Source organism: Pristiophorus japonicus, chromosome 21 (assembly GCF_044704955.1).
Source record: "Pristiophorus japonicus isolate sPriJap1 chromosome 21, sPriJap1.hap1, whole genome shotgun sequence".
NCBI classification, from domain to species: Eukaryota; Metazoa; Chordata; class Chondrichthyes; family Pristiophoridae; genus Pristiophorus; species Pristiophorus japonicus.
This window is the reverse complement of record NC_091997.1, coordinates 65,530,808-65,543,517: the sequence shown is the minus strand read 5'-3', so window position 1 is coordinate 65,543,517 and position 12,710 is coordinate 65,530,808. Positions and strand designations below refer to the sequence as shown.

The following is a 12,710-nucleotide window of genomic DNA, read 5'->3' as shown; positions in this document are numbered from 1 at the left end:
CATTACAAAAAGGGGGCACCCTGGATCATGAAGCCCATTCCTAGCCCAGGAGGTACTGAGCCAAGTACAGGGTCTGCTGCTGCCTGGGCCAAGATCAACCCTCACAACTCTGAAATGTGCAAGGTGTTCATTGACATTGACTCCACGGAACAAACCAGAAATACTGGATCTTAAATCACTCAACACTACTTTACGTGCAACAATTATGTTGGAACTTCATCTTTCGATGAGACACTTTACAGCCTTCCAGTCAACATCGAGTTCAACAATTTCACATCAGAACCTCGCCGCCTATTGTTTCGGGCAGTAGCTGGTGGTGATTCTGCCATTCCCATTTACACCTCCTCCAGACCCATCTTCTGTTTCTTTACTGGTCCCATTACCGTCTCCCTTTGCCTCATCCCCTTCATCCCTTGTCTTTTAATCTCTCCTGCCTTCCATCCGGCAGTATAGTGAACAGTGAGGAGGAGAGAGAGAGAGAGACTTTAGGAAGACAGACCAGCTGGTGAAATTTAACGCAGAAAAGTGTGAAGTGATATATTTTGGTAGAAAGAATTGAGAGGGAACAGATCACCGAAATGGCACAATCCTGAAGGGGTGCACAAACAGAGAGACCTGGGGGTCTGTGCGCACAAATCGCTGAAGGTGGCAGGGATTTGGAGAAAACAGTTAAAAAGGCTTACGGGATCCTGGGCTTCATAAATAGAGGCATAGAGTACAAAAGGGCGGAAGTTATGATGAACCTGTATAAAACACTGGCTCAGCCCCAACTGGAGTATTGTGTCCAATTCTGGGCCCTGCACTTTAGGAAGGATGTGAAGGTCTTGGTTGGGCCAGAAAAGATTTAGGAGAATGGTTCCAGGGATGAGGGACTTCAGTGACGGGGATAGACTGGAGAAGCTGGGGTTGTTCTCCTTGGAGCAGAGAAGGTTGAGAGGAGATTTGATCGAGGTGTTCAAAATCATGAGGGGTCTGGACAGAGTAGATCGAGAGAGAAACTGTTCCCATTGGTGGAAGGGTCGGGAACCAGAGGACACAGATTTAAGGTGATTGGCAGAAGAACCAAAGACGACACAAGAATAAAACGTTTTTACGCAGCGAGTGGTTAGGATCTGGAATGCGCTGCCTGAGAGGGTGGTGGAGGCAGACTCAATCGTGGCTTTCAAAAGGGAGTTGGATAAGTGCCTGAAGGAAAAACATTTGAGGGCTACGGGGAAAGGGCGGGGGAGTGGGACTGGCTGAGGGGCTCTCACAGAGAGCCGGCATGGGCTCGACGGGCCGAATGGCCACCTCCTGTGCTGTAACCGTTCTATGATTCTATGTGTGAACTAGCCCAATCTAATTTGTCTGCTTTCCTCTCTCTTCAGAGCTGGAATTGGTTACACAGTCTGTTTTTTTTGAACACTTTATTACAGCACAGCTTCTCACAATCCCAATCACCATGGTTAACTTGATGGTGTTGTCACAACACAAGTACATCTGGTATTGTCATCAATCAGGCTCCGAATATCAGTAAATCACCAACATTTACAACACCCATAATTATCCTCACCAGAAAATAGGGACCTTAAAACTGGTAGTCAACAGTAAACAAAAACATAAGGCCAACAAACCTGTCCCATGGTCTTAGATCAGCTAATCAACCCCAACACCCCCCCACCTCATCCCCACTGCCCCACCCACCCCCTCACCTCATCCCCACTGCCCCACCTCATCCCCACTGCCCCACCCACCCCCCTCACCTCATCCCCACCGACCCACCTCATCCCCACTGCCCCACCCACCCCCCTCACCTCATCCCCACTGCCCCACCTCATCCCCACTGCCCCACCCACCCCCCTCACCTCATCCCCACCGACCCACCTCATCCCCATTGCCCCACCTCATCCCCATTGCCCCACCTCATCCCCATTGCCCCACCTCATCCCCACTGCCCCACCCACCCACCTCACTCCCACCCCTCTCACTCCCACCCCTCTCACCTCACCTCACCCCCACATCCCTCAATCTCTTCTCTCTCCAGAAACACAGCTAACTGACTCGACCCCATGTTATGTCCTTTCCTGGGAACGTATTCCACAACTCAGTTATTGAGCTCCCTTTTGACTCCCAACTTCCTTATTCCCACAATTTGCCGATTCCGATAATCTTGAAAATTTCAGTCTCGTTTCCAAAGGGAGCAAGGCAGCTTACCCTGCTTATTGCAGTCACATCGACTGCCCAGTTAGCCCAATTAGGTGTTATTAAATCACACTGATTAGAATACTGGAATCCAACGTAAGTACATTGAACCCGATACAGTAAAACTCATTGAAGGCTGCCAGATGTAATCGCGCGTACACCCACCTTCCCCACCTCAGCTCTCTCCTCCCCCGCCCCACCCAAGTTGCTGGAACGCAGCAGAACATCGTGCCCCTGGTACCTGACCTAAATGACGGGAGCCTTGACTGTGCGTGTCAGAAGGCTCTTCTACCACGAGAGCATCACAATTGACTCTGATAAAGCCTTCATCCAATATGCACCCTTTCCACTGGCCACCGCCCAGGAACTGGCACTCGAGTCGAGACTTATTTTCCCCGGCCCAATTTGCCGGATTCAGTCGCAGTCCACCAGCTGTGCTCAGCGAGCTCGGAACAGACTGAGGATCAAAGCTCCAATCTTTCTTATTAAGCAGAGTCAGCATGGATTTATGAAAGGGAAATCATGTTTGACAAATTTGCTGGAGTTCTTTGAGGATGTAACGAGCAGGGTGGATAAGGGGGAACCAGTGGATATGATGTATTTGGATTTCCAGAAGGCATTCGATAAGCTGCCACATAAAAGGTTACTGCACAAGATAAAAGTTCATGGGGTTAGGGGTAACATATTAGCATGGATAGAGGATTGGCTAACTAACAGTAAACAGAGAGTCAGGATAAATGGGTCGTTTACTGGTTGGCAAACAGTAACTAGTGGAGTGTCGCAGGGATCAGTGCTGGGGCCTCAACTATTTACAATCTACAGTAATGACTTGGATGAAGGGACCGAGTGTAATGTAGCCAAGTTTGCTGATGATACAAAGATGGGTGGGAAAGCAAATTGTGAAGAGGACACAAAAAATCTACAAAGGGATGTAGACAGGCTAAGTGAGTGGGCAAAAATTTGCCAGCTGGAGTATAATGTGGGAAAATGTGAGGTTATTGGCAGAAAAAACAGAAACATAAAAACATAGAAAATAGGTGCAGGAGTAGGCCATTCGGCCCTTCGAGCCTGCACCACCATTCAATAAGATCATGGCTGATCACTCACCTCAGTACTCCTTTCCTGCTTTCTCTCCATACGCCTTGATCCCTTTAGCCGTAAGGGCTATATCTAACTCCCTCTTGAATATATCCAATGAACTGGCATCAACAACTCTATGTGGTAGGGAATTCCACAGGTTAACAACTCTCTGAGTGAAGAAGTTTCTCCTCATCTCAATCCTAAATGGCTTACCCCTTATCCTTAGACTATGTCCCCTGGTTCTGGACTTCCCCAACATCGGGAACATTCTTCCTGCATCTAACCTGTCCAGTCATGTCAGAATTTTATTTCTATGAGATCCCCTCTCATCCTTCTAAACTCCAGTGAATACAGGCCCAGTCGATCCAATCTCTCCTCATCCAGTCCTACCATCCCGGGAACCTTCACTGCATTCCCTCAATAGCAAGAGCACAAATTATAATTTAAATGGAGAAAAATTGCAAAGTGTTGCAATACAGAGGGACCTGGGGGGTCCTTGTGCATGAAACACAAAAAGTTAGTATGCAGGTACAGCAAGTAATCAGGAAGGTAAATGGAATGTTGACCTTAATTGCAAGGGAGATAGAATATAAAAGCGGAGAAGTCCTGCTACAACTGTACAGGGTATTGCTGAGGAAACACCTGGAGTACTGCGTCCAGTTTTGGTCTCTGTATTTAAGGAAGGTTATACTTGCATTGGAGGCAGTTCAGAGAAGGTTCACTCGGTTGATTCCGGAGATGAAGGGGTTGACTTATGAAGATAGGTTGAGTAGGTTGGGCCTATACACATTGGCGTTCAGAAGAATGAGAGGTGATCTTATCGAAACATGTAAGATAATGAGAGGACTGGACAAGGTGGATGCAGAGAGGATATTTCCACTCATAAGGGAAACTAAAACTGGGAGACACTGTCTTAGAATAAGGGGCTGCCCATTTAAAACTGAGATGAGGAGAAATTTCTTCTCTCAGTGGGTTATAAATCTGTGGAATTCTCTGTCCCAGAGAGCTGTGGAGGCTGGGTCACTGAATATATTTAAGGCGAAGATAGACAGATTTTTGAGTGATAAGGGAATAAAGGGTTATGGGGAGCGGGCAGGGAAGTGGAGCTGAGTCCATGATCAGATCAGCCATGATCTTATTAAATGGCGGAGCAGGCTCAGGGGGCCAGGTGGCCTTCTCCTGCTCCTATTTCTTATGTTCTTATGTTCTTTCCTGGTCAGTGAGGCTGGATTACACCCACTGCCAACCTGCTCACTTCCAAACAGATTTGATTTTGACATCACTCTACACAACACATTTGTGACTCACAGTACATGAATTATTTGGCGCAGTATTAAGTCATCGGAAAAATTAATTCGACATTTAATCTCATGTTAGTCTGACGTTGAGTCTTCAATGGAAAAACAACACTAATTAAAAACAGTAAGAACATAAGAAATCGGAGCAGGAGTCGGCCATATGGCCCCTCGAGCCTGCTCCGCCATTTAATAAGATCATGGCTGATCTGATCATGGACTCAGCTCCACCTCCCCGCCCGCTTCCCATAACCCTTTATCGGTTACCCCAAACTACATCAGTCACTGAACACCCAGATCACTCACATCCAGCTTGGTAATGCTGTCCGCTATTGACCTTACCTCATTTCACCTGGCAATGTCCCTTGCATTTCTGGGTCATTGAATATATTTACGGTGGAGACCAACAGATTTTTGAATGATAGGGAAATCGAGGATTATGGGGAGCGGGCAGGGAAGTGGAGTCAAGGCCAAGATCAGATCAGCCATGATCTTATTGAATGGCGGAGCAGGCTCGAGGGGCCACATGGCCGACTCCTGCTCCTACTTCTTATGTTCTTATGTTCCCCGCTTTAGTTGCCGAGAGAACTACACCTCCTAATGCTACCCTCGTTCTCGAGTGCCATCCTGCTCAAAGTGCACCTCGCCCAAAATTCTGTAGCCCCCGTCGTTCCCCGCACCGATCCCCGCCCGTCCATCACTCCTACCCCCAACATGCTGAACTAAAAATCCGTGTGTTCATTGACAAATCACTCCGTGGCCTCCCCACATCACCCTGCAGCCTCCTCCAGCCTTGCATCCCAGCCCGACTCAGGTATATGCATCCTCCCTCCCTCCCTCTCTCCCTCTCTCCGCTCCCCCACTGGTGGAAGAGATCCCAACTGATGCAGCCCAACCAGCAGAAACACGAGGTTTACCCCTGAAGAGGCTGAACACACAAATGCTGACATACTCAACCAGACTCTCCCAACTATGTCCACTGATCAACATTGGACGAGTTTGCAAAGAATTTGCTGGTGTAAATTTCAAGTGTGAGATTTTAAAAGTATCGGATTCCAGTGATGTTCCAGAGCTAGGGGGAAAAAATCCCCGCCCACGCACCCCGCCCCCCCCCCCGCCATTATGGGATCGCTACCCATCCCCCCATTAGTTTCAAACGCTTTCCCCTTATTTACAAATCCTTCACCTGACCTCTAACCAATTCCAGACACGTATCCCATCTCACACTCGCCTCGAGTTTGTCTCTCTGTACATCCTTCCGTCTCTGCACCAACAGCACCCTGTATTCTGCAATTCTCTGCCTCACGACATCGCATCCCACATTGCTGCTCAGTTCCCAATCCTTCCCCCAGCCTCGGTGAAGCTGCTTAAACCACTGAACTGCAATCCGAGTAGTTGCTCTGATACCTTCACACGCTCCCCTTGGCAAACAATGTGAGGCAGTGGGAGGGAGGGTTGGTGGGCGGGCTGATTAACAGTCAGACGGGCCGTGACGTGAACGCTCCTCCCATGGCCGTCGCCAACTATACACCAGCCAATGGGGGGGGGGGGTGGCAGTCCCACACGGAGGAGGGATTTATGGCCACACACACCCACGGCACATAAGTATCCCGCTGGATGCTAATCCGGGAATCAGAGGAGGAGCAACGGTCTCCACTCGCCGGGACTGTCTGGATTGCCATTCGAACCTGTAATGTATTTGCTTCCTGGGTTCTTTGCTTAAGAATCCATAGCAACACATTGCTATTAAGAACTAGTTGGTTTATTAGTAAAAGGTTTAACAATCGCACTACACATTACCAGTTCATCCACCAGGCTCACAACCACCTGCCTCATCGTGGATCCCCCGAACCCAACAGGCTGGGGTTTTATTGAGTCTTGTGAACATCACGTGACTGATTAAGCCCCTCCCAACTCAACAGCTCTACAAACCTGCGAGCGTACTCACCGGTACATACAGTTCAAAAGCCTCCACCACCTGATTCACAGGTGGCAATGCACCAATAAGGCTGACCCCATCAATAAAGTGCATGCCAGTTTACTGAAGCCTCCAAGACTTGAATATACATTTCATAGAATTCATAGACACTGCCGTGCATGTCACATACAAGTTAAACGAATATTGCTGGCCCTGATTGACTGAGCCAGATTTCCATGAAATGTCCATTCATTATGGAGTGCAGATATGTCCTGCTGATACTTGCTGATGATTACAGCACAGTAATCCAATGAGGGGAGGTGCTGTAATCATCGGCAACCAAGTTCAAGTAGTTCAGAACTGTCATCGGATCCACCAGATTAGATTACAACCTCAAAATGACTCAGATATTAATACAAACAGGATCATTTAAACATTTACTCAGCAGTTCCGCTGTGTTTACTTTGTGAATTTTTATCTTCATCAAGGCGAGTGATGTTAGTGCTAGGGAATGGAGCACCCCATCAAACATTCCCAGGGCAGGTACAGCACGGGGTTAGATACAGAGTAAAGCTCCCTCTACACTGTCCCATCAAACACTCCCAGGGCAGGTACAGCATGAGTTAGATACAGAGTAAAGCTCCCTCTACACTGTCCCATCAAACACTCCCAGGGCAGGTACAGGGGGTTAAATACAGAGTAAAGCTCCCTCTACACTGTCCCATCAAACACTCCCAGGGCAGGTACAGGGGGTTAGATACAGAGTAAAGCTCCCTCTACACTGTCCCATCAAACACTCCCAGGGCAGGTACAGGGGGTTAGATACAGAGTAAAGCTCCCTCTACACTGTCCCATCAAACACTCCCAGGGCAGGTACAGGGGGTTAGATACAGAATAAAGCTCCCTCTACACTGTCCCAACAACACGCCTGAGATCAGAGGAATCCCAGAATCCTTCTTTATGCACCAACGTGACTATTTTTGCATTTCCCACACCAGACGTGTTGCGGTCTCTCAAACAAGGTTCCCAATTTAATTGCAATTTAGGGGCACTTTTGTGCTACCAAGGGGTCAAGCAACGTTCAATGGGCTGCAGGAAAACTGGGCAGTGAGCAGGATACTGGCTGAGAGCTGTGTGATACAGCACCTTCAGGAGATGTGGACAGAGAATTGGAGGGAAATGGGGGAAAAAAACACAATCGGATTCATAATTAGCTGCAAATACAATGAACATTTTTGGAACAATTTCCAGGAAATTGGGAAATATGCCAGAAAAAAAATCACTGCACCAGTAACTTACACAACAGTAGAGATCTTCTATTTATACAACACTTGTAATACAGAAAATGTCCCCATGCCCATCATAGTGAAGAAATGAATGGTGAGGAGCAGCGTGGGAGTTGGGAGAGGATCGAGGAATGGGGGTTCCCAAGGGGGTTCTACCACTGACGGATAAGTGAGAGAGGGGGAAGGGTGGGAGAATGCCAGAGGCAGCCAGAGCTGGAGGACAGAAAAACAGGGTTTGGGATATCGAGCAAGGAGCCATTTGTGAATGAGAGGGAAGGATGTGGAACTCTGCTCCTCAGTGCTTGGCCCCCAGGGCAGTTAGTTACCTGAAAGTCACTCGTGCTGGTTCCAATCTGATTGACGTTGGGTAGCGATCCTCCATAATACTGTGCTCGGGTCTGTGCCAGTCGCAAGTGGTGTAGTTTGTGGAACTGTACCTAGGAGCAAATCAGGAAACAGAGTCAGTCGACAGTGACCTGCAATGCTCAAACATCAATGACAATGTTGTTGATGGGATTATTGGCACATAGAATTACACGGCACAGAACAGGCCATTCGGCACAACCAGTCCATGCTCCACTCCAGCCTCCTCCCGTCTTCCCTCACCTAACTATCAGCATAACCCTCTATTCCCTGTGCGAGAACACCACCGCAGGTCGGGACTATAAATAGAGCTGGAGCGCCGGGCCCTGGAACATCCTGGGCGAAGGTGCGGCGAATGAGGGTACGGGGCCCAGAAGAGTTGAGGGCCCAGCCCACACTGCAATGTGTGTGCACACTAGGTCTGTGCAGCAAAGCAGGTCTCCAGTCGTCCTGGTTAACCCTTGCCACTGGATAAAGGCCGAGCTCTGTCGAGCTCGTGTGGTGGCTGGTGTGCAACGGTCACCCCACGTTAAAAAAATTCACACACAGGCATCTTCCACCCCCTCAACTGGAGTTCAGGACTGAAACATCTGTGAACTCTCGTGGAAGCAAGTCATCCTCGTTCGAGGGACCGCCTATGATGATGATGATTCCCTTCTCCCTCATATACGTATCCAACGTTCCTTTAGATGCATTTATACTATGTAGGCAGAGTGTTTGAGCTTTTCTACAAAACTGAGACAGTACAAACTGGGCAATATGAATTAAGCGCAAATAGAACAAGGTTGCCTGCGCTTTAGGGCTCAGGGGGCTATATGTTGTGCAGTTTGAGCACCCCGGTGCTGGAGGAAATATTGTCAAAACCCTGGGTAGCACGCTCGCCTCTGGGTCAGAAGATCGTGGGTTCAAGTCCCACTCCAGGGACTTAAGCCCATAAATCTAGGCTGACATTCCCAGTGCAGTACTGAGGGAGTGCTGCACTGTCGGAGGGGCAGTACTGAGGGAACGGCGCACTGTCGGAGGGGCAGTACTGAGGGAGCGCCGCACTGTCGGAGGGGCAGTACTGAGGGAGCGCCGCACTGTCGGAGGGGCAGTACTGAGGGAGTGCCGCACTGTCGGAGGGGCAGTACTGAGGGAGTGCCGCACTGTCGGAGGGGCAGTACTGAGGGAGCACCGCACTGTCGGAGGGGCAGTACTGAGGGAGCACCGCACTGTCGGAGGGGCAGTGCTGAGGGAATGCCGCACTATCGGAGGGGCGTTAAACCCGTCTGCCCTCTCAGGTGGATGTAAAAGATCCCATGGCACTATTTCGAAGAAGAGCAGGGGAGTTATCCCCAGTGGCCTGGCCAATATTTATCCCTCAATCAACATAACAAAAAACAAATTATCTGGGCATTATCACATTGCTGTTTGTGGGAGCTTGCTGTGAACAAATTGGCTGCCGGGTTTCCCACATTACAACAGTGACCATGCTTCAAAAATGCTCCATTGGCTGTAAAGCGCTTTGGGATGTCCGGAGGTCGTGAAAGGTGCTATAGAAATGCAAGTCTTTCTTTTAGTCCAATGCCCGTCTTGCTCCACACTTCAGTCCTTGCAGTGAGCTTTAAATTTGGTGTGTGTAAAGTGCTTTGACATGTTTGGTTTTCAGGAGAGCTGGGAGGTGCTTATCGAGGTGCAAATCTCCGGGGAAAGTGCAATGAAATCAGGGGTGCTGTCGTAAGGGGCGAGCTGCCAAACCAGTCCTGAAACCAGTTTTATTACCGCTCATGACTGCCTGTTCTACATCAGACGGAGGAGTCAAACACAGGGAGCAAGAATAGTCTGCAATGGATACCTGCAAGAACTCAGTAAATGATTACAAAGAACACAGGCACATTTAACAAAAATGTAAATCCCTACTTTGCTTTATTTTACAACGTTAATGCTGCATTCATGTCAACTGAAGCTCACTGGGCCACTGTGCAGTGTTAGAATACGAGTCAGAGAGAGCAAATACTGGCTTCCTAAACATGCCCCACCCCAGCCCGGACAATCCGACTCCTTCTCGCCTGGAAGCACGGACTCAAACTGGGCTGTGGTCCCATGAGCACCCGACACCCTCCAGCAACCAAGTGGGCCAGACAGCTGGCGCCGAGCAAGCTGCTCGACTCCGGAAGGCATCGTAGCCAAGCCTGCCCCTGTGGTTGCCCAACTCCCAGCAGAGAGAAGGGCAAGGAGACACTGGACTGCGATCGGGAGCGGGAACGCTGGCTGATTTTTGTGATTGCTCGGAGCTCCGAGGTTAGTTTGAGCATCCCCCTGTTGTTTTCCTGCGGCGATCAGAGCCCGCAGTGCTTCATAGAATTTTACAGCACAGCAGGAGGCCACTGGGCCCATCGAGCCTGTGCTGGCTCTGTGACAGAGTGATCCAATCAGTCCCAATCCCCACTCTTTCCCCACAGTCCTGCTAATTATTTTCCTTTTCAAGTATTTATCCAATTCCCGTTTGAAAGTTACTACTGAACCTGTTCCCACCGCCCTTTCAGGCAGCACGTTCCCGATCACAACAACTCGCTGCGTAAACATGTTTTTCCTCATGTCACCTCTGGTACTTTTGCCAATCACCTTAAATCTGCAATCTCTGGTGGCGACCCTTCTGCCACTGGAAACAGTTTCCCCTTAATTACTCTGTCAAACCCCTTTATGATTTTGAATACCTCTGTCAAATTTCCCCTTAACCTTCTCCGCTCGAAAGAGAACAATCCCAGCTTCTCCAGTCCCTCCACGTAGCTGGAAGTCCCTCATTCCTGGTACCATTTGTTATATATGTGAGCCTGTATATACGTTGTGCAGCCACCAGAGGGCTCATCCCTTGGAGTCCCAAGGGATCCCACAATCCCTTGGGGGCACCTGTACTTAAGGAGACCTCACAGGCTGGAGAGGCACTCTGGAGACCTGCAGTAAAAGACTACGGTCACACTTTACTTTGAGCTCACAGTATCTAGTCAGACTCTTTATTCACACATAACACCATTCTCGTGAAGCTCCTTTGCAGCCTCGCCCAAGGCCTTGACATCCTTCCTAAAGTGTGGTGCCCAGAATATGGCGCAATATGCCAGCTGAGGTCTCAGCAGCGATTTATAAAGCATAACCACCTTACTGTTGTACTCAGACTATTTATAAACACAAGGATCACATAAACTTTTTAACAGCTATATCCACTTGACCTGCCACCTTCAAAGATTGGTGTGTGTGAAGTCCCAGGTCTCTCTGTTCCTGCACTCCCTTTATAATGGCAATATTTAGTTTATACAAAAGCATTTAGTTTATATTGCCTTCCCTCAGTTTTCCTTCCAAAATCCATCACTTCACACTTCTCTGCATTAAATGTCATCGGCCACGTGCCTGCCCATTTCCCCAGTCTGTCTCTGTCCTCCCGAAGTCTGCTGCTTGCCTCTTCACTCTTAACTACATTTCCAAGTGTTGAGTCATCTGCAAACTTTGAAATGTTGCCTCCAATACTCTTTGACGTCATTAATATATATCAAAACAAGGTTTTTGTTACTGCATTCCTAATCCAGACATTTGAAATAATAACTGCAATGGAGAGTCAGCCAGTGGCTCAGTGGGCAGCACACTCGCCTCGGAGTCAAAAGGCCCTGGGTTCAAGTCCCACTCCAGAGACTTGTGCACACAAATCTACGCTGACATTCCCAGTACAGTACTGAGGGAGCGCTGCACTGTCGAGGGGCAGTACAGTACTGAGGGAGCGCCGCACTGTCGAGGGGCAATGCTGAGGGAGTGCCACACTGTCGGAGGGGCAGTACTGAGGGAGTGCTGCACTGTCGGAGGGGCAGTACTGAGGGAGCTCCGCACTGTCGGAGGGGCAGTGCTGAGGGAGCGCCGCACTGTCGGAGGGGCAGTGCTGAGGGAGCGCCGCACTGTCGGAGGGGCAGTACTGAGGGAGCGGCGCACTGTTGGAGGGGCCGTCTTTCGGATGAGACGTTATACCAGATGAATACAAAAGATCTCACGGCACTATTTCGAAGAGGAGCAGGGGAGTTCTCCCCGGTGTCTCGGCCAATATTTATCCCTCAATCAACATCACTAGAAAACAAATGATCTGGGTCATTATCACATTGCTGTCTGTGGGAGCTTGCTGTGCGCAAATTGCCTGCCACATTACAACAGTGACTACACTTCAAAAAGTACTTCATTGGTTGTAAAGCTCTTTGGGACGTCTGAAAGTCTTTCTTTTATCTTCTTTTTCTCTGAAGTGGGCCCAGCGAGAGTGCACCATCGTCCCGAGAGGAGATCAGGGTGGGGATTATATGCAGGCTTTGCCAGCAATATCCACATCCAAGAAAGATTTTTTTTTAATTAAAAAGCATGAGCTTGCCTGGGCTCTGTTGCTCCATAATACTTGAAGTACAGTATTTACCCGGGGACAGGGGGAGCGGGGTATTGAGCCGGGGACAGGGGGGGGGGGGGAGGGGTATTTAGCCAGGAGAGAGTATTTACCCGGGGGGAGGAAGGGGTATTTACGGAAGGGGGTATTTACCCGGGCGAGGGGAACGGAGTGAAGCTGCAGCTTTGAATCCAGCACTG

General features: G+C 49.2%; 1 protein-coding gene across 3 annotated transcripts in view; it reads right to left on the bottom strand.

The window, feature by feature from the left end:
* Window positions 1-12,710, bottom strand: part of crtc3 (CREB regulated transcription coactivator 3) — an 89,788-nt gene that overhangs the window by 62,338 nt on the left and 14,740 nt on the right. For all 3 annotated transcript variants that reach the window (XM_070864906.1, XM_070864908.1, XM_070864907.1), the window contains exon 2: window positions 8,087-8,197. In XM_070864906.1, the coding sequence (XP_070721007.1) occupies window positions 8,087-8,197 (111 nt within the window). The remainder of the gene's footprint in view (window positions 1-8,086; window positions 8,198-12,710) is intronic.